Below are 22,102 nucleotides of genomic sequence, written 5' to 3'. Positions count from 1 at the left end.
AATGTTTAGGTTAACTGACTTGTCATTATCAAAACTCAATCATTAAGGCTCAATAGGATCTGACATATTCAGAAATCTGCACAAGACACTTGTAACCTTATTCTTTGAGCTGCAGCCCCGGCTGTGTAAAACCGTCTGAGAGCAAGGACAGAACAATTAAAAAACTGAATTGAAACCAGTAGGTGTGCAGATTTTATGAACAGTCAGTAATAACGAGGATTAAGTGTTCAGTTTTAGGATCAGACATGAGTTTAAGCCTTGCAGAACAAATGAAAATAGTTAAAATGGCTTTAAAACTGCTTGCTAGATAAAAATGAGCATTAACGTTGCTCTTAAGGATCTATATTTCTCTAAAGCACGGCCTTCTCCTACCTGGATATTAAGGTCCACCTGTTTTTCCAGGACTGATGATGGCATTTTCCTGAGAATTGGTTAGTGACTCAGCGGTTGTCTCCTACGTGCAGGTTAGGTTTGCAGCTTTAGCTGCCATAGTGACTAATGAACCTCCTTTGTGACTCAAAACTCTGAGTTAAACCTGAACCTTGCTAAAACCCTAATCCTGCTTCGTGGTTTAGGCCTTTAATGTGTTTGTCTCTTTAAGCTGTGTCCTCTGACTCTATGGCCTTATCACAAGCCAAGCAAGAGTGGATCCGAATCAAGCAACACAACAGACAGTGGAACAGAAGAGAAGCGTCACACAGCACAGAAGCCCTGAACAGACACAGCAACTCCTTCGTCCTACAGTTCTCCACCTTTGTGTTTGTGTGCACAGGCAACTTCTTGGACTCAAGGTTTGAGGGTGTATGAATCCAAGGGACCTCCTACTGGTGTTGCTAAGGTTTCCAGAGACTCACCGGTGGGGATAAAGGCTGGTTGCTGGAGCTGCATGTTAGCCAGGGCTTGCTGGTAGTGGAACATGCTGGGATTGAAGACGGTGGCAGCAGCTCCGTTGCTCTTCTCTAAGACAGGCCTCTTTGGTAGCGGCTGCACGGCCCCCGGGGGCAGACCCTGGCCATGAAGAGAAGGATATGAAGGAAAGCAGTGGTTATCTTTCAACACAGGTAGTGATGGGTGTACAGAAAACACTCTCCCTGGAACAAAAATAACAAAAGTAGATTAATCTGGTGTCATCTCAGGGTGAATATAAACTTTACCATTCAGATTACATGGATGCCACCACAAGAGGGCACTGCAGTATCTAAGATTAACTGAAGTGATGTAAGGACAGCCCAGAGGTCAGGCCAAGAGCAAAATGGGGCTTCTATCATTTCATCTTCTAATGGGGCCAGTGCTGAACCATCAAAATGCTACGGAAGATAACCAGGATATATGGGTATAAAACCTTAACACACAGGCCATTAATGTGGGATGTGGCTGAAGCAGGAGTATGTTTGAATGACCCCACCTGATCTACAGAAGTAACACAGCAGCAATCCCCGTTCTTTACTGAAGTTAAAACAATGTTACAAGCTAAAACCAAAACCTAATTACCTAGAAATGATCTTTCTAAGTTCTTTCACTTTTATGATTTGTATCTTCTTTCAGTAACTATAGATTACTCACATCGATGGCGTTAGTCATTACAGGCAGTGAACGATACGATTGAAGCAGTTAATGTGCTAAAAAACAAACCGTTTAGACCAGATCATCCTATCTGAAGCAGGATATTATGATCTTACATTGTATCATTGAACAATATAGGAGCACCGGAAAGGAAAATCTGCTGCTGGTAATACAGCCTGGACTTGACGTGACATGAATTGTCCTGTTTTTTACTGCAACTTGGACACTAATTTCAGTGATAAGTGTTTTGTGTGTGGAGCACATATGCTGTCAAGAATCTTTGGCAGGGAAGCTTTAGAAGAAGCAGCAACTGTTGTACTCAAATAATCTTCAAGAACCTGATAAACTGAAAATCGTAGCTTCAGGAACACAAATCAAGAGAATAACATAGAATAACAAACTATTTTGTGAAATGCTGTTAAACAGCAGATACAGTTGGGTCCATAATTTGTAGTTTTGTATAAACAACCACAGTGGATTTTAAATCAAACCATCGAGATGTGATTGAAGATCAGATACCATCCATCCATTTCATACTGCTTATCCGGGTTACCGGGGAAGGAGTCTAAACAGACAAACCTGGACTTCCATTACCCTAGGCAACACTTCCAGCTAGTGATGTGACGTTCTGTATCGAGGCTTCGAAGCGTGTGTCAAGTAATTGAGGGGACGTTTCCGCGAAGCGCGTATCGAGGCTTGCTTCATTTATGGGAGGAGCTGAAAATGATGACGTCCGAAGCCTCGCTGCCCGGCTGTACCACGTGACTGGTTCATGAAGCGGTTCGAACTTTGCCGCGAGATATGACAGCGATATAAACCCCTCAGACTTCATTCAAAAATGTAGGTGTTTGATGGAGAGTTGCGGTTAGTGAGAGTTTGGAGACAGTTTGGAGAGAGTTTGGAGGTTTATGAGAGTGAGGAGAGAAAGTCAGGAGAGAATGGGGCCAGCTAAGAAGAGGAGGATGTCCTCCCCTGTGTGGGAACATTTTGATTTTATTCCTCCCAACAAGGTATGTAAATTTCTACAGAAGATGTATTTTCATAATACTGATGGTGCAATAAAACATATGTTAAGCTGTCTTTTCTTTTTTCAAGGTGAAGTGTTTACTATGTGCCAGGGAGCTGGGATATAACAACAACACCTCATCCATGCTTAGGCACCACAGAGCTTTGCATGAGAATAAGGGGAACACCGATTGTGGAGCAAGACCAGGTGAGCCATCAAATGCCATGATAATATAGCATGCAGTAATGTTACTAAATGATATAACAATATTATACAATGCAATAAATGACGTGTGTGATATTTATATTTGTGCTTTGTTTTTATTGTCTTTCCTCAGGAGAACAATCTCAAATAGATGAAGACCTGGTTAGCATGGTGATTGAGGACTCCCAGCCATTTAGCATTGTGGAGGACAAAGGATTTAAAAGATTTGTTAAATCATTAAATCCTAGCTATGTTCTCCCCACTAAAAAGGCCATAAAAGCAGTGAAAATTTAGTTTTTACAGAATAAAATGTGGGCAGGACTGAGGCTCAAAGCCTCAGTGTGTAGCTGTCCATACCTGAACGTTACAAAAGCACAACCACTGTCCACACCCCAACCACACCTCACCTCACAGTAAATGATCATTTCCATTTTAAGCATTTCCAAATGATCATTTTCCATACTGCCAGTATAAATATACAAAGTATACTGCCATCAATACAATATAGATGTTTTACACACTCCTTTTGTTGTTGACATTTACAGGCTGTGTGCAAAAGGCCACACTCTTCAAATTCATGCCAACTAATATTTTTACGTCCAGTAGGTGTCCTACTAGAGCAAATGAAGCTTCAAGAAGCTTTGTGCTGGGGTGAACCAATTGGATGAAAAGCTTCAGTGCTTCATGAAGCTTCATCTGCCCATCACTACTTCCAGCTCATCCAGGGGGACACTAAGTCTTTCCCAAGCCAGCTGAGATATGTAATCTCTCCAGCGGGTCCTCGGTCTGCCCCGGGCCTCCTTCTGGTAGGACATTAAATCATTCAAAAGGAGGCATCCTAGTCAGATACCCAAACCTCCTCAACTGACTCCTTTCGAGGTGGAGGAGCAACACTTCTACTCTGAGATCATCTTGAATGACTCAGCTCTTTATCTTATCTCTAAAGGAGAGCCCAGTCACCCTTCAAAAGGAAACTCATTTCCGACACTTGTATCTCTGACCTCATTTGTCTGGTCCCTACCCAGAGTTCGTGACCATAGGTGACCACAGGTGAGGGTAGGAACATAGACAGACCGGTAAATCCACAGCTATGTTTTTACCACAACAGATTGGTACCAATCCAGCCCAGTCATCAGCAGGTGAGGCCTGTTTCCTTGTTACTTCATAAAAAACTTCACTTTAATTTTAAATATGAGACCCAAAGAGACGTAGAAAAAAACTGGAAAAATCAACAACCTGATCCATTCTTAAAAAGAAGGAATTCAGTGGCCAGCTCAGCAACGCTAAATGATAACAGAATGATTTCCACGATTAAGAAAAACAGCTTCCCAACATTTAACAAAGTCACGAACTTGCTCAAAAAGATAGACGTATCACTGTCAGGGTGTACAATCAAGAGAATGCAAACTGGTTACACTAAAGAACAAAAAGGCCCAAAAAAGTCTGCAAAGTTCTAGAAGTTTTATTTTGTGGGGGGAATAGATAAAGCTGCCAGGAGCAGAGGTAGTGAATGTGGACGAGTTTAAATACCTGGGGTCAACCATCCCAAGCAACAAACACACAAAAGATGTGAAGAAGAGAGCGCAGGCAGAGTGGAGTGGGTGGAGATGAGTGTCAGGGTGATTTGTGGCAGCAACAGTGAAAAGGGAGGTTTACGAGATGATAGTGAGACCGGATATGATCTTTGGTTTGGAGACGATGGCACCGACAAAAAGACAGGAGGCCAGCATGGAGGTGGCAAAGCTGAAAACTGTAATTCCCAAAGAGCTGATGCAATTTTTTTGTAAAACCCCTAGAAATGAAAGCTGAAAGTCCAAACTTCAATTACATCTTGATTCAACCCAGCAGTGCTATTAATTAAACAGAGCAACAAAACAAAAACTGTATCCATGTCCAACAAATTATGGATTTAGCTGTATGGCAGAGGTTGGCTTTACAGTTGGCTTACACGCATGTTTTTCTTCTGAAAAACATGAGAATATTTTAATGCTTATTTTTGTTAAAAAGTACAGAGACACAGTGTCGAGGACGACTCACCAAGCCTGAGGACGGGGTGTTTTGACTGGCTTGGTGCTGTGCAGCCTTGATTCTGGCCTGCAGGTGAGCTGGAGGGTGGAAGTACTTGCACTTGTCTCGGCTGCAGCGGCCTTTAATATAGTCCATGCAGACAATGACCGAGTTCTCGTTGCAGTCCACCATGCCCGCCTCCAGGGGGTGAGCGTAGCGGCAGTCGTTCTCACCTCGCGTGCAGTTCCCGCGCTGGAATTCTCTGCAAACCTGGCGGGGCGGGCGGGAGCACCGATCAACATTCACCTTTCATCGTTTTTCCACCAAACATAGAAACACAACAACTGCACGCTGGCTGCATACCTCCAGCTTGTCTGTGCGCACATGTTTTTGTGCGGAGGTGCCATTTCCCATGGCTGCCAGACCGGTAGGACTCCCGGGGACGAGCAGGGGAGTGCTGGGCAGCAGCTCAGGCATCAAACCCATCGCTGGGCCCATGTGGCTTAGATATGGACTGAATGCCATGCTGGGACTCGTTGCCAGAGAGGGTGTCACTGGGAATGTTGTCTGAAAGAAAGAGAACAAGAAAGAGACGATTTATGGCAGAGCTTTCAATAGGAGGCTTGAAGTGCTTGACTGCCAGCACTGCTTTTTACAGGAATAACAACAATGCAGCTGCCTAAACAACTTCTACAAGCATGAAAAAACAGCTGAGCAGGCAGAATACATAAAAGACTTTCAATGTCACTTGAGATTCTGCGAATTTCTCCTTGTACAGTAAGAAACTTTGGCTTTCAAACACTTTTTAAAAACAAAAAGGCTCTTTTTATTCCCTATTTTATGTATGTAAGAGGACAGAAATAACCAGCATTGATAGAGTGAAATATTATTCTACTCCTTGTTGTCTGTTTAGCGCACATCTTGCACACGGCACGGTGTTTTGATGACTGCATTACTGTAGAGTCATAGTTTAGGATGGGCTGCTCACTATGGGCTGCAGTTGTGTTCCAGGCAGCATGAACTGCATCTGCTGAGCCAACATGGCTGCCGCGGCCTTCTGCTGGATCAGGTTGTTCCTCCCATTGATTTCCAGCTGGGTTTTCAGGTGCGGAGGTGGGTGCAGGTATTTGCAGTTCTCGCGTGTGCAACGCCCCTGAAGAGGAGAGCGGAGACAGGAAGGATGAGCTGAAGCTTTCAGCAGGCAACAAAAACTCACTCCCACTCAAAAAATAATAAAATAAATAAAAATCACCTCTTATCAGAGCAACCGATTCAAGTTTAGCAGAGGAGTCATCCATATAATCAAGTGTAATTTGTTACACTAAACATCAAGGATCTAGTGTGCTTTCAGAGGAGTCCTAATGACTATGCCGTATAAATTTTGGTGAATAAAGTACTAATGAAGCCCCAGAAGAGCTTCTGCTGCATAATTCATGAGAAAAATGCAACCGCTTTGTAAAAGAGTTCTGACGAATATTCAAAAGTGTTTTTTTTTTATTTCTCAGGATATAATCATTTCATTTTGTCATTAAGTCATTTTTTGAGGCAATGTGAAACGACAGGTGTTGTATTTGAGCCAGCTTTGGATTTTTCCACAGCAGAAAAATAAACTAAAGTGACAAGCGATAAAGCTGGAGGCTGATAACACATGCTTAAGTCTCACCGTCCTCTATGACAGAGTCAGTATCTCCATCGGGAAGATATCAGCTCAAAAATAAAATAAAATAACCTATTTTCTGAAATAAGGGAAAAACATTGCAGTGCATGAGTGAAAAAGCAAAAGCAGTCATTACAGGAAAAAATAAACTCACAAGCCAAATTTGTACATTTTGACATAACAGAGGGAAGGAGATATGAGTCCCCCGGGGGTTGCGCCAGGAAGGGTATCCGGTGTAAAAATCTGCCAAATCAAACATGTGGAGCTACCTGCTGTGGTGAGCTCTTGTGACAAGGAAGCAGCCGAAAGTGGCTTTAATATAACAGATGAATTGATACAGAACAGCATCAGCCAAAAAAAAAGCTGGTCTGCAAAGAATCATGATATCTTCAAGAAGCATTTCAACTATGAGTTAATTGTACATAGGCCTACAATTCATATATGCAGACTAGATTTATAAAGTATAGTTGGGAACCAGTCCTTACTAATTATTAATTTCTGTTTGTGATTTTTCTTTTCTTTCTAATAATATATTAAAAAAAATGTTAAAAAATAAATAAAAACAAAGAAAAAACATAGATACGATAATCTACTGAACACAGAGACACATCCATCAGTACGTGAGCTTATGTAATAAGCATCACTATTTGTAACTGATTTCCTATTCTTGAATTCTAGCCTTGGTTAAGAAAATAGCTGCAAAATTTGCTGGGTGCGTTTATTGAACGTCACCTGGACGTTCATGTTGGGGTTTCTAGCAATGTAAGGTCTCTGTACCAGAGTTGTTTTATATCAGTCTTTTAGTAATAAGAACAAAGGGAAGTGAATATACCACTTTTAAAGTGAGAGAAATGAAAAAATTCTTTCATGTTTCCAGCGATGTTGTGAACCATGTTATTGTAAATCAACCACGAACTGCCAGTCAAAAAGAACACTGTGTATAGATTTAAACCAAGTACACCTGACCACAGCACCTGAAAAGGCACAAACCTACCAGGGACAGAAACTGTTACCAGGAGGGTTGCTTTTGCTAAGCCTGTGCCATCACCAGAAGCAGTGTAGGTAACAAAAGCAAAGATCAGCCAGCACATAAAGAAAAAGCAGCCTGTTTTCCTGTGCAGAATCACCATCCAGTACTCTTTGCACTGGTTTTCACTGAAACCGCTGCAGTGGTACTTTAACAGATTGCTTTGTATAAGGAGTAAATAAGTCAAATAATGCATTGCAATGCAGTTTAATGTAGTTCCACTACGGCACATGAAACCAATGTGCTGCACGATGGGTTTATAACTGTTGCTAATTCACGACCCTTGTCCCTTGTTGGGCTTTTACATTCACATTTTACAACATTCATAACATAAATCAACATATATAAAACCACAATAAACTATAAATACATAGTGTAAAATATAGTGTAGAAAAACAAAGAATTAATATAATTTCCAAAAGTATTAATAATTATAAAATTATAATATAGTTATTTAAAATGACTACAGCTCTGATTTACCATCAATCCACTCTTCACCTTTATGTTAAACATTTTATATCTGTAAATGTGCTTCACAGATTATAATCTCTTATGCTAATTGTCCAAATTTAGATGCGCGATGTGGTATTTTATAGTTGCTGTTCACCGCGTTCCTAATAATGCAATTGCTGCCTTGCTTGTGATGCCTCTAGAAAGAATCTTTGAAGTCAGTCATTAAGGAAACATAAATGAATGAAACTCGATTAATTTCTTTACAATACTAACTCCCAATACTACTTTTTATCCATAATTTTCAGAGTTTGATTGGATATTTTCACAACTTTTCTTCTTTAATGTGCCATTTCTAATCAACAGAAATGAAAAATTGAGGGGCTTTATATTAAAGCAAACATTTCCAAATATCACACAGCTCTGCATTATCATGGAATAGAAATTAAAAGATTATTAAATTGGATAAACATCGCAGGACACAGAAATGCCAGCTCCAGTTTTTTTTAATTTTTTATCTGATCAGCTAATGGGACTACAACTCAGCTAGTTCTAGCTACACTCTGTAATCAATGCCGTGGATTTACAGATGCAACTGAGGATAATCTCATATGGATTTTTTGAATTTATCATCTGGGATACTGGGAAAATTAAAGTCATAAATTACCAGCGAATCTTATCCTGCATCAGCAGCCGTGGCCAAAACCCGTTTTGATCAGAAGTCATTCTTCACGCTCCTTTTTACTTGTCATTTCTGGCTTTTTGACAAACTCTAAATCAGATTTGGATCCATTTATCTAAAAGCAATCAATTTGGCCCAGAATGCCGTTAAAGCAGTGTCCTTGCTCCCTGGCAGACTGTGGGGAAGGTGAAGATGGTGCTGCAGGAACACTGCAGGTCAACGCACACTCAGAGGAGAAACTGCAGTCTTCATTAAACCCCTGGGCCGACAGCATCTGTCTGCTCCTGCAGATGAGTCGTTAACCCGCTAAACTACCTCCGCTGAGCCACGGCAACATGCTCTGTCATCAAACCACACCCACAGAAAGTCCCTCGCGTTAGGTGATCACGAGCAAACCAAGAGCACTAAAGCAGAGGACAATAATGCAATCTGAAGACAAGCTGACGTCATGGTGCAGAGGCTCTGATGGTGATGGATAACATGCTGAGATGAGGGCACATAAAAAGGGTGTTAGCAGCAGGATAACTCTATAAAAATAGGGGGAAGCCGCAGTGTCTCTTCACCAGCACCCACTCACACAACCTCACACGGCAGGCAAAAAAGCACGAGAGCACACAGCAACGCAGCCGCCTGAAAACCGGTCATGATGGTACACAGGCATATAAAAACACTCTCGCCTACACCGGAGCAAGCTTTGCGTCAGCGAGCTGTGTGTTTAGGGATGAGACTGTAATGAAGAGAGAGTCCCATGAGCCCAGCATGCCTGCTGCAACTCAGAGGGAAAGAAAAGTATCTATTAATGAATCTAATGGTGCATTGACGTTATGCATTGCACGATCCAGACAGAAACACAAAGAAATAAAGAAAACTTTGATACAAAACCTTTATGAAAGCTGTGACATCTGAGTTAGAGAAAGAGGCCAATGAATAGCGGTGCTGAGGAGAGTACTAGGTCAGGAATCTCCTTTTGGTAGCCATGGCAACACACTACACAACACAGAGAAAGTCCCTGTTTGTACAGTAGTGTGCTGCTGATGCGCAGAGAGAAGAGAGAGCTAGGACGTCGATAAAAAAAAAGATCACAGCGCAGCTCTACTCTGTGGCACACAATGACAGAACTGCACTGTAAACAATATTAACATGAAACACAACTGATGCTTTCTTTTAGTTAAAGACGACCTGTAACGCTCATTTCCACCACTTTTTTTATTCTTGGACTCACCTAGAGTGGCCTTTGCATTGGTTGCCAGTTCAACATAATCCGCCTTCTGATTGGCTGCCCTTCACAAACACAAGGTTAGAACACCAGATAGGTGGAGCTGTCCCTCATGTGGCCCAACATAACAATATTAGGGATATCGCCGTGATACAAACACATATGTAATGCCAACATTGCGTTTCTTGCTAAGTCTGGTAAGACTGCAATAATACTGCTCTGTAACTGCAGAATAAGCAGAGTACATGGAGACTTTTCTGCATTAATATCAAACATAAATACTATGCATTTAACTGATGTAACTATGACATTGTTATTAGGTTATGTTGGCAAATCCAACTGTTTAGAATATCAGTGTAGCATTCACAGTGGTATTTGGTAACATTGATGCGATGAGGGCCTGGTCTTACATTTTTACTTACTTTGTTGTGTAAGTTCTCACTAACATCATGCAAATGAAAGAATAGAAACAGCTGGACATATCTACCATGAATATCGTTATTATTTTCAGCTAGGCTCAGGGTTTTGAGTAATTTTTAAGTTTAGGATCCTTGTTTGTTTTTGGAGGTACTCTCAGTTTGATCATTCAAGGGTTTTTTCATTCTTTATTTTGTTTATTGCTAAACTTTAATTTTCAGTCATTCCTTCGGATTGTAAGGAAACACTTCCGGTGATATTTTAATTCTAGTTTTGTAGTTTTGTAGACTAATATGATATTTTATTAGTCTCCTCTGTGTTTCAGTGTTGGCATTTCCCTGTTTCACTGTTATTCATTTTCTGTTTTACTTTGGTGATCATCTGTTTCCTGTGTTAAACTTTTAGTTTAACTTCCCCTCCTGACCCATTGTTGTTGATTGTCTTCACCTGTGTGATCACTCTCGTTGTTACCCTCTTCCATTCAGCTCATTTGTTACCTCGAGTGTATGAATAGTCCAATCCTTTACTTTAGTCTTTGTCTTGCTGTCTGTTGATCTCTCTTTGCGGTCACCATTGTGTACTCCTGCATGACTTTTTGACTTTGCTACTTTGTTTATGAGTTGTGTACTTCCCTTATTATCTCGTGTATAAATAGTCCAGTCCTTCTCCTTAGTCTATGTCCTGGTGACTCTTAATTTTCCTGCGTGTTCACCATTGATTTAGATTTTGGTATATCAGCTTAAACAAATGGCTTTTAGTCTGCCTCCTGTTATCCTGCCTCAATCCTCACCAGTCTTACAATCCAAATTCATAACAGTGAAGTGAAACCACACTCGTGATTGACAACTTATTAACTGATTAGGATACCTGGATAATACTCCTTTGTGAAATTTAGAATGACCAAAATTTACAAAATGAAATTAATATTTTATTCACTGTGGCCTGAAATGAGTGACTGAGCCCATGAAATCCTCGGGAAATAAGGTCAAACTTGAGGGTTTGGGGCCATTTTCCCAGAACTGTTCAACCATATATATGGCCACCTGGTGGCCGTTAAAAAGTTTAAGCCAGTTTAAGAAATTTCCTTACTGGCTTTGCTTTTCAGATCAGGAGGTAATGTCCATCTTTTATATTGGGTCTGATTGAACCATGAACCTTGGCTCAGACCGATTAATTTTACATTTATCGACCTCTTCATTTGAAACGTTTGCCAAGTTTGGCACCTACCATTGTAACACGATTCACTATAATGCAGGTAAACCATAATGGCTCACCTTTAAATGTTATTATTTGACGTTACTCTCATTGCAGATAATGATGTGAAGATGAAAAAATTAGACAATCAATGAACCAATTAATCAAGACTATGTATTCAGTTCTAAAAATATTGGGATCCACTAACATAAAACTTATTAAAATTATGTCTCAGTTATTCAAATGATCTTCTGCCATCTTAAATAACCAAATATTTTGGGGTATTGTTGGTTTTTTTGGACAAAAAAATTTATTTCAAAGAAGAATTTGGCTTTTAAACTTGGAGATCTTCATGCGCTTCACATTAGGTTAGTTGACCACAATGATTAGTTCATAAATCTAAATCGCATAAAATGTTGTTAGCTGCAGTCCTTTGATGATGTCATTCAAAGGTGACACTGCTATTGAATCATCTTTAGGTTGAAAAGTAGCATGGTGGGTAGATGCAGTGCCTACATTAATCATTTGAGATGACAGCAGCACTCCAGTTAACAAGGTAAAAAGAACTAGGCGGCAGTGGGTTCAGACCAACCAGACAGAGCTAATGGAGAAGCAACAGAGAATGACAGCGGTCGGCTTGGGCCGGCATGAAGATGCCAGATATGGGAGGGATGATGAGGAGGGAAGCCATTAGAAATGAAATTAACAAAGGAGGGAGGGGTGGGCGGGGAGCAGGAGGAAGGAGCGATGCTGTAGAGCGGCTCTGCCTGGGACAGCGCGTGACGCTTCCTTGTTTTTTCTAGTCAGTCGACTGAAAGCAACAACTGTCAGCTGAGCACAATCCCGAACAACAACGAAGACAGAAACACTGTCATAGAAAAGATGGTTTCACACTCTGTATGTTAAAACCATCTGATCTGACCTTCGTCACCAGCTTCAGCTCTCTCTCAGACTATCAACGTGACCCTGGAGCTTCAAACAGCCTCTTCTTCCTGTCAGTGAGACCAGTACAGGGCCAGGCTGTTGCTCGGTGCTAAAAACAGCCGTGCCACTCAGGAAGATCAAACTATCCAATGGGTATGCACTCCTGTGCTGTTGCTAGGCCCCCTCTCTCTTTCTCTCTCTCTCCTCTCCAACTCCCCCCTTCTCTGGAGGACATAACACAGAAAAATGGCTGAATAATAAATTCTAACTCAATAAACGAGGAGACAGCAGCTGCACTCAGACAGAAAGCCCCTTGTCCGAGTCTCACTTTTTCACTGAGGGAAAGCTGGTGGACAAACATGCATAGATCAACACGAATGCACGCGCACGAGTGGAGCAACAGTGTATTCTGGATTTTAGCATAATTGGCCATTGAGAGATGCAGCTCCTCTAAAATGCACCACGTTTCAGACTGTTTTTACACAGCGTGCGAGCAGCGCTAGTGTTGTGATTCTGTGGTAGAGGAGCGAGAGGGGGCGAGGAAAGCAGCGGCAGAGATGCTGGAGCAGTACAACCGACTAGCCCACATCAGAGGTGGTGGAGGAACAGAGAGCATCAGCTGAGCCGCTTTACGAGAAATTATGCCTGGTCTGAGCGGAAACAATAAATATCTGGAAAACCAGATGTCATTCCCTGGTTTATCTAGCTACAAATAAACACAGAATCTGTATTTAGTTATTAAGACTCATGCCTGGTTATACCATTTATACCATGGCCAAAAAAAATCTGGCTGAAAGGTTTATGACCCAGACAGTAACCAGACACATGTTTTTTCACCTCTAAATTAGTATGGTAACATTAAACTATAAGTTTTTTTTTTAAAAAAAAGACAGTATTTTACATGGAGACAGTAAAACGGCTAATTAGCTAATGTGCCTATTTGGGGGGTGATATTTGAGGCAGCCAAATGATACATAGTAATTCATAATCAGAAATAATAATAATAAAAAAGCTGTACTTTGTGATTTTCAGTTTAAAATATAAAGCTACTATCAAATGTCACCAGACATAACAGAGCTTTTATTGTGAAAATCACAGGCTACACCAAAAATTGAATGAAAGAGGTATAACGCCACATTATACAAAACAATTCAGCTCTTGCTACTTTTTAAAATATGCAACTTGCAACTATATTAAAATATATTAACCCTGACATCTGAGCCACAGAGGAAATCACTAGTGCAAGACTATAGTTTTGAAGCAGATGACAATTTCTATTAATTAAAACAATTCTGATATTAATACTGAATGATATTTTATAAATACACAGTTATATAAATGCACAGCTATGATAAAAAGTGTAAATGCTGGTTTTTTTTAAATTAAAAAACGATCTATCCTTCACAAACTACCACATCTTTCACAAGCAATTCAATGTGAAGACACTGCCTGACTGCACTACTGTCTGTTCATGCTACTCTGCTGCATGTGCTGCAAACACTAATAAGACTATTTCTAAATTACTCCAATCATATTTTCTCTATTATGTTCTTTGGGAAAAAATGATCATAAAGTTAAAAGTTATCATATAAAATGGTGCATGTAGGAAAAGATAAATGTGGTGTCTCTAATACATCTGTAATTGCGCAACATCAGCCAAGAAGCTGACAGACAGACAGATATACAGAATGTATCAGCTGGGCTCTGATCTATTACAGGTATGGAAACGATTGTCAGCAGTTCCTCTTTATCATAAAGTAGACTATCCAAACACAGGGTGTTTCACTATCACAGGTTTTTCCTGGCTTCCCAGGCCTTTTGGAGACTAACCAATGTTAAGTACAAATAGATAAGAAACTGAGTCAGTGTTACTTCACTTAACAGAATATTTTTGGCATTTGTGAAATAAAAATACATTTTAGTCTTGAGTAAATGAAACTGCCACTTAGAATAACTGGTTAAAAATATTCTGTATTGCAGTCTCGGTGGTTTTCCTTTTTGGGGGAAAGACCAAAATCCTTTTGGTGAGCCTGAATTTTTTTCTTTCTTTATATATATATATATATATATATATATATATATATATATATATATATATATATATATATATATATATATATATATATATCTGAACAGGGTTTTTTTGTACCTCAAAATAGGCCTTTGGCCACAACTTGTCACAAACAGTGAAAGGAAAGAGTCTTTGTTACCTTACTTACATTAAGTTTATGCGCTATGCTGTTATTTCCGGCAATTCGATAGACGAAAACGTACTTTACAGTTAAGTAAATAACTCCCAACTTAAATAGCTCAAAAGAATTTTATTACAGTCTTGGTGATTTTCCCCTTAGGGGGAGGCCAGATGCTCTTTACAGGCAGCAAACCCCTGATGACGTGTTCTTATCTTAGCTAAATGGTGACAAAATAAAATATGTCATTTACAGCAGTTTTTCTCATGAATTAAAAAGGCCGTTGTGGGACGTGAAGAGAACACACTTTTCCTTCATTATACAATTTTTTTAAAAACTACAGAAAAATGTTACTAAGGCTTGAAATAACACACATCCCTATACTTTCCAGGCCCATAATCACAGAGATTTACACTATAAAGATAAAATTAGAATATATTGTTAAGTAAAGTTATGACCAACTGACATAGTTTGATAGGTTTAAGGGGTGGACCACGCAAATCCTAACGTATCGCTACGTTATGTGTTTTTCCTGCTAAAGACGAGCAAACTCATTTGAAACACTGCACAAAATCCTGATTTGTGTGTACGTCAGGATATGTTTATATGTCATTCAGCTATATAATACTTCACAGAGCCAAAAGCCATTGACTTGCTTGACATGAAGCACAATGAACGTGTGGAAACAAACAAGCTGTATTAGAGCAGCGTGTCTGTAGCACAGTTACCTTGAGCGAATCAAAGCAGGCGATGACTCGGCCGTTCTCCACATGGCAGCTCCGTGAGGGATGTGCAAACTTACACTCAGCGTCAGACCGCGAGCAGGTGCCTCTCTGAAACTCACGACACACTTCCAAGGTCAGCCATTTGGTGTCTCGTCCCATGGTCATGCTGACAGCCATCAGAGACGCTCGCAGACGCTGTGCAGCGGCGGTGGGCAAACTGACGGAAAACTGTCTGATGAGAGCAAGGGTGACTAATGGTGATTCAAGACAAAAAATCCCCCAGCACAACACAGAGGAAACAGAAGCAAAAATATTTTCGGTTTCTCCTCAGTGCAAATAGGCAGCGAGTCCTTTTGGTTGGTGTATTTTGGGGGATGTTTATTAGTTCTTCCTGGGAAAAGTGGCAGCTGAAGTCTCACTGCAGTGAGATATATAGAGGGGCTTGACTGCGAGCAGAGGCCAGCTCTGTCTCAAAAAAAAGGAAGAAAAAAAGGAAACTAATCTGAGGGCATCACTCTGGCATGTCGCTTGGATCGCAGAGTCGCCGAGCGTGTGCATTCACCTGTATCAGCCCGCTGTAAATCACCACTACATTCACGTCAACATGGCCAGGCTGGGGCATTCACTGTAGTTCTACTTTAGTTATATTTGGGCAGCCTGACAAGGAAGCTAAAGATTTCTTTAGAGCAAAACAAAAAACAAAAACAAAACAAAAATAAAACAAAAAAAAAGACAGTCTTACACGGAGATGTCCTCGTAATGATGAGACGAAGTGGCTGCTCAGCTCAGGGTATGCTGGGACTGCAGCTCAGCAACGTGGGATGGATGACTCTGTGGCTGTCAGGATAAAATACAGCCTCCATTCAAGGCCAGACACACACCGTCCCGCTGTAATCCAGCAGACTCGGCAGACGTACCCTCGCAGTAGGCACTTTGGAGTTCCACTTCCTCCTCTTACTTCAGTCTCTTTCTCATCCCTCCTTGTCCGTTTCCTATTCTTCTGCTGTCATCCTCCTCCTCCTCCTCACTGACCTCTCTGCTGCATGTCCTTGCTTGCTGCCTTGCTGTGGATTGCAAAAACAGAGGAGCGTTAACAAAACACCAGCCTGTTGAGGAGAGAACGTGACTGTAGAGCCACAACCTGGTGTGGAGTTTGTTTAAACGGAGGGCGACGTGGATCACGAGGCAGGGAGGGTGGACGCGAAACAGCCAAAGAGGAGAAGACGAGGGCAAACAAATAGGGTAGCAGGGAGGGAGGCAGCGGTGAACAGGAAAGGGCAAGCTACAGTATGTCTTGATTAAGTGATACAAGAGAGGGAGAGGGAGAGAGAGGATGGAGGGAGGGAGATTGCAGGCAGTGGAGACGTCACTTTAACTCCGGTGAGCTCCATGGAGCAGAAAGTAATTGACTAACTTGACATGAATCACGCAGAAACACACAGCGGATAGAGGTGTCCTTGAAGTGGCACAGGTTGGCACGCTGGTCCACACAGATGAGTGCCAGACAGTTATTAATGCGAGGGGTAGAGACAGGAAAAGCAGAGCCAGGGCAGAGAGAGAAGGGGTAGTTCATCACAACTGCAGCTGCTGTGCTCAATGCAGAGCAGCAGCCAATCAGGCAGACTCTTACAGGCAGGCAGGGCACGTGACTAACCAATGACAGAGCAGTTTAAAGCTCAGCTCCTCCCTTCACACAGCCTGTCCTTGTTCCTCTCTGATTTTCCCCCCCTCCTCACTGATACAAGCACAGTCATGGCAGTCATGGCTGAGCCACATGCTAATATCCACGCTGTACAAGAGCCCTGAGCTGAAACCAGACAGCTCAGTCTTCTCACAGATGTGGAGGAGTTATCCAAACTGTGCACTCTGCTGCAGCATGATGCAAGGATGATGCATGCAGCCTGTTGTGCTGCTCACTCTGAAGGAGCAGAGTGACGTGTCCAGACACTAAGTGAATACAGATACTGATCAGAGAGGTGACACATGCACACAGAAGAAACTAGCAGCTTCTCAAGGGAAGAGGAGGTCCAGACTGCATTTTGGGGGGGACTTGAAAAGAAAGAAGACTATGCTGTTTAAAACCTGAGTGCATGTCCAATTAATTAAGAACAGAAGAGATGCAGGAGAGAAGGAGTGCAAAATAAAAAATCAAAACAGGGGAAGGACGACAGGGCGTTGGAGCAGATATTATCAGTCCCTGCGTCTGATGGCGGCAGACACAGACGGAGAAAGCGACGGGGGGGGGAGAATGTGAGGGAACGAGTGTGTGTGTGTGTGTGTGTGAGCATGCAGATACACAGCCCAGAAGGAGAACACTGCAGCAGAGTGGGAGACGGAGGGATAAGGGGGAGGTGGGAACTGAATTGATACACCCACCTTCAAACACAAGAACAAAGACACATCCCAGCCAAAAAAAGAGGAATGAGAGATGAGCAGGTACAGCAATTGCTTTGCTTGCTTTAACCACTCTGCTTGTCTGTGCCTCTTCTCTCCTCTCAGCCTACCTATAGATCGATAGAAACTTTTCTCAGGGGCACAAGGCAAGCACCTCCTCCTCCTGCAGCTCTGCCTGTCCTTCATTCAGGTCCACATTAGTGTCAAACGCCTCTGCTTACGCACATCCTGACGATGCAGCTCAGCAATATGCAACACGCATCATCAAAATGCTCCTCAGCAACACTCCTCGCGCTCGCCACACCAGACACCAAATGGCGCACAGTTGCCGTTACAACCATTCTTGGAAAGCTGCATTGAAAAACTGGCTTTCCTCCAATGTCAGCCTAGTTTACACTGCACTGGGCAACTTTGAATATACACAGGAACAATTTTTTACTTCCTCATACAAGCTGCTGGGACTCTGCTTTCCTCAGTTTGCCTCTTGCCTCTATTGAGGCATTTATGGATACAGCAAGACAAAGGGAACAGTTAAAAACAGAGAATTAAAGCCATGGAATAATGTGTAAGTGGGTTAAATGTGACATGGCCACTTGGGGGTGTTAGTTTGTTTGTTTTTTTACAGCATGGTCATAAACAGACCAGTGTGCGCCTGAGTTAGCAGACCTGATATTTTGCAAGTGATAAAGTAACTTTTATTAATTAGTTACTTATAAGTGGGAGCTGCTCCTACATCACTGAGCATGTAAATGTAGCTAAATGGAAAAGAACAGATGACTTTTACTGCAAACTAAGAGTATCAAATTATTCAGAAGTACTCTGAATGAACTGACAATCCTTTCCTTTCCTAGTGGATATGTGTGACGCTCTTCTTGCACGCTAATACTGTGAGCTACATGCAAAATACTGCAAAATTCCCATATAACCCTAACAAACTAGTACATACTTTAACACTGTAGGTTAGTGCACGGCTGTGCATGTTAACTTAGTAGGCACCACTGCCCAGTATCCTGGCAAAACATATGGTAGGGGACTATTTTTTTTATTTTTTTTATTTCTGATATGTTTATTGATTAGCATTCAAATATCTCAGTGAAGACAGAACAAAGATTTACCACAAAGCAAGAAAGCATGAGCCAAGGCTAATCAAAAGGTATTGGCTGAAGCATTTGCTTATTACGCCAACCCTTTTAACAAAAGATCTTTTAGCATGCAGCTCCTGTACACAGGGCTCGAAGCAAATAATAAAATTCAATTCAATTCAATTTCATTTATATAGCGCCAAATCACAACAAATGTCGCCTCAAGGCGCTTCATAGATACAGAGAGAAAAGCCCAACAATCATATGACCCCCTATGAGCAAGCACTTTGGCAACAGTGGGAAGGAAAAACTCCCTTTTAACAGGAAGAAACCTCCGGCAGAACCCGGCTCAGGGAGGGGCGGCCATCTGCTGCGACCGGTTGGGGTGAGAGAAGGCAAACAAAGCAAAAACAAAACAAACAAACAAACAAACAAGAAAAAACACCACCACCTTAGTAAGTAACTACATCAAAGCAAAAGAATCAAGAGGTTTTCTGTTTTTTGTTTTTGTTTTTGTTTTTGTTTTTTTTATATAGTATAGTAAGCAAACATGTACCTGCTCATTAATACTGTTGGAAATTTTAAAATGTCATCTTCATCAGAAACCACACATTTCTTTGCAGAAATTTCATGGCATTCATTCCAATAAGTGTTAAACTACTTCTTTGTTGCCCTGTGATGGGTAGCTTTCCTGTAATAAGCTCCAACCACTTCACGGCCTTGAATTAAATAAGAAAGCTGGATGAATGGATGGATACTAGAGAGAGTACAAAAGGTGGATCAAGTCTGAAAAGTGAAGCTAATGTAAGATGTGCCCGAAACCTGCATTATTTTTAATGGTCCATAGGGGACAACCTCTCTGGTTATAAAAAGACTTCTGGTTGTGTAGAAGCCTATGAGAAAAAAGTGCTTGGCCAACTTGATCTATGTCCTCAGTAAACACTTTCTTATTGACTTTATTGAATAAAATATTGAATTTAAAATCCATCTCATCACATGCAAGGTCCCGTTTTACCTCAAAGACCTCATAGTACCATATCACCCCAGTAGAGCTTTTCATTCTCAGACTGCAGGCTTACTTGTTCCTAGAGTACTTAACCTCACCCCAACCGGTCATGGCCAGGGGCCGCCTCTCCCTGAGCTTGGTTCTTCCAGACGTTTCTTCCTGTTAAAAGGGAGTTTTTCCTTTCAACTATCACCACTCATAGGAGGTCATCTGATTGTTGGGGTTTTCTCTGTATTTTGTAGGGTCTTTACCTTTTAATATAAAGTGCATTGAGGCGATTATTGTTGCTATATAAATAAAATCGAATTGAAAAACACTGAATTTATGAGCTGAACTGTAAATTACAATCACAACAACACACCTCAGCATTCGTTGGCTTGTTGCTGTTGGTAAACTGATGTCCTTTATGTAAAAAAAAAGTAAAATAAATAAATAAATAAGACTGATAGATGTTATGTATATGCTAAAAATGGGTCAAGCGTTATCCCACTGCAAGGTGGTTGCTAGGCAATGTGATGGCATCATAATGTATTAAGGACAATTTATCTTTTGTATAGTAAACGTTATTGTGAAATAAAATGAATGGGGTGTTTCTATGAGGTTTTACAGATGCGTAAATGCCAAAAATCAGGTCATTTTAGCCTGTTGCTAGGAGGTTGTTAAGCAACATGATGATGACATAATATAGGACATAGCCAAGAACAGGGGCTGGCAATACATCTTCCCAAGAGGCCACATGACAAAGCTGAGATTGTCATGGAGGGCCACACCTATAATTTGAATTTAATTCCGCTCAATGTTAATTTTAGTTCTTTATAAGCTTATTGATGCGGCCCTCTACAACAGTGCCAGTTTCATATGTGGCCACCTTAAGGAAAATCAATTGCCGACCCTTGGCTAAGAGCCTCCTAAGATTTATCTATTTTCTAAGTTTCGTTGCCCAACTCCTGATAGCGTAGAAAGACTTTGCAGACAAAGAAACAAACACACAGTCAGACAGACAAAGACTTTGTGTATTATAGTCAGATTATTAGAGTTGGAGAGGAGGATTATCCAGGACGCACCATGATCACTGGAATGAGCATGCACTGTAAGTGGTTTCTTTGTCAGACCAACACCTTTCCTCTTCATATATAGCTCTAAAACACCATGAAAACACTTGAAACGGTGTAAAATGGTCAACCGGTCAACCAGGACTCATTAACACACTACTGCAGCTGAAAAACTGTAATCTCTGTTAAAAATAGTTCAGGCTAATAAGACATTGACATATCAACAGTCTCAATGTGTTTTTAAACACAGTCTAGAATTGACATCTACTGCTAAGCTGCTATGTTGCAAAACCCGACCTACCACAATAGATCTGACAGGAGGAGACCACAAGACACACGAGTCGAACAAAAAGCCAATGAGCACGGAATGAAGAAGCAGACAGAGTGAAAGGATCGACTAAGAAAAAATGAAAGAGAAAGAATTTGGCTTCAAAGGTTCTTAAACCTAAATGCTGATCAGGAAACGTGGGTGTGATACTGCATACTTTAGTTTTATTAATGTTAATTATCTGCTCAAACACCACAGATAACAAAGTGCTGTTCAGTGATTAAACATAATATATCCAGGAAAGGGTTTATTATGTGTATAATAAAATAATAATGTCTTAATGAAGTGTATATATGCACAATTACACTGACAAATAATCCCATTTGCATTGTTGGGATACAATGACTTGCAATTTAAAGACAAAAGCATGAATATCATGCTTATAAAAAGTAGTTTATGGCCATGCTGACACACCAAGAGCTGGAGGTAATCTACCTTAATTCTGGTTGACAGATAAACTGATTTTAACTAATGAAACGAACTTTCTTAAAATACACTTCCTTGATTATCTGATTAATTAATGATTTCCAGATACTTTTTGTCTTCATCATTGCACTCATGTTATGACTAAAGTTCATTTGGAGGCAAGCGATTCTTTATAGGTCAATTCATAATCAGCATTGGCTTTTTCACCATTGTGGCAATGTTGGATTCACTTATTTTGCTTGTTAGCAAGCAAAGAAACCGCGTGCAGGTGAATTAAGGAAAACAACTTCAACATTTTTAGACTTGTGAAAAGAGAAACTAAAGTCTTCTAAGCAGCTCTGCTGGGAATCTGCAAAAGCAGCAGGCACGTTTAAGCTTCTGCAAGTCTGCTAAGGCCCGTCAGCATAAGTGGCAAATAAGACTGGGTGAGTTAGTGGACACCACTGCAAGGTCACAAAGAGTCAAACAACATGATGATTAAGGGCTTTTTTAAAGATAACTCTTAAGGGGGAAATCTAATACTATATCATCTGTAGTGGGAACCAGAACATTG

General features: G+C 41.0%; 1 protein-coding gene across 6 annotated transcripts in view; it reads right to left on the bottom strand.

Annotated features, from left to right (window-relative positions):
* Positions 1-22,102, bottom strand: part of mbnl3 (muscleblind-like splicing regulator 3) — a 39,188-nt gene that overhangs the window by 14,397 nt on the left and 2,689 nt on the right. For 5 of the 6 annotated variants that reach the window (XM_006781286.3, XM_035912079.2, XM_006781285.3 and 2 more), the window contains exons 2-6: positions 15,265-16,325; positions 5,769-5,933; positions 5,144-5,347; positions 4,811-5,050; positions 855-1,008 (exon numbers count right to left, since the gene is read on the bottom strand). In XM_006781286.3, coding sequence (XP_006781349.1) covers positions 855-1,008; positions 4,811-5,050; positions 5,144-5,347; positions 5,769-5,933; positions 15,265-15,438 — 937 coding nt within the window. In that variant the 5' untranslated portion in view covers positions 15,439-16,325. The remainder of the gene's footprint in view (positions 1-854; positions 1,009-4,810; positions 5,051-5,143; positions 5,348-5,768; positions 5,934-15,264; positions 16,326-22,102) is intronic. The other variant, XM_035912083.2, reaches the window with a different exon arrangement.

Source organism: Neolamprologus brichardi, chromosome 2 (assembly GCF_056152115.1).
Source record: "Neolamprologus brichardi isolate AB-2024 chromosome 2, ASM5615211v1, whole genome shotgun sequence".
Lineage (NCBI taxonomy): Eukaryota > Metazoa > Chordata > Actinopteri > Cichliformes > Cichlidae > Neolamprologus > Neolamprologus brichardi.
This window is presented reverse-complemented; position numbering and strand designations above follow the sequence as displayed.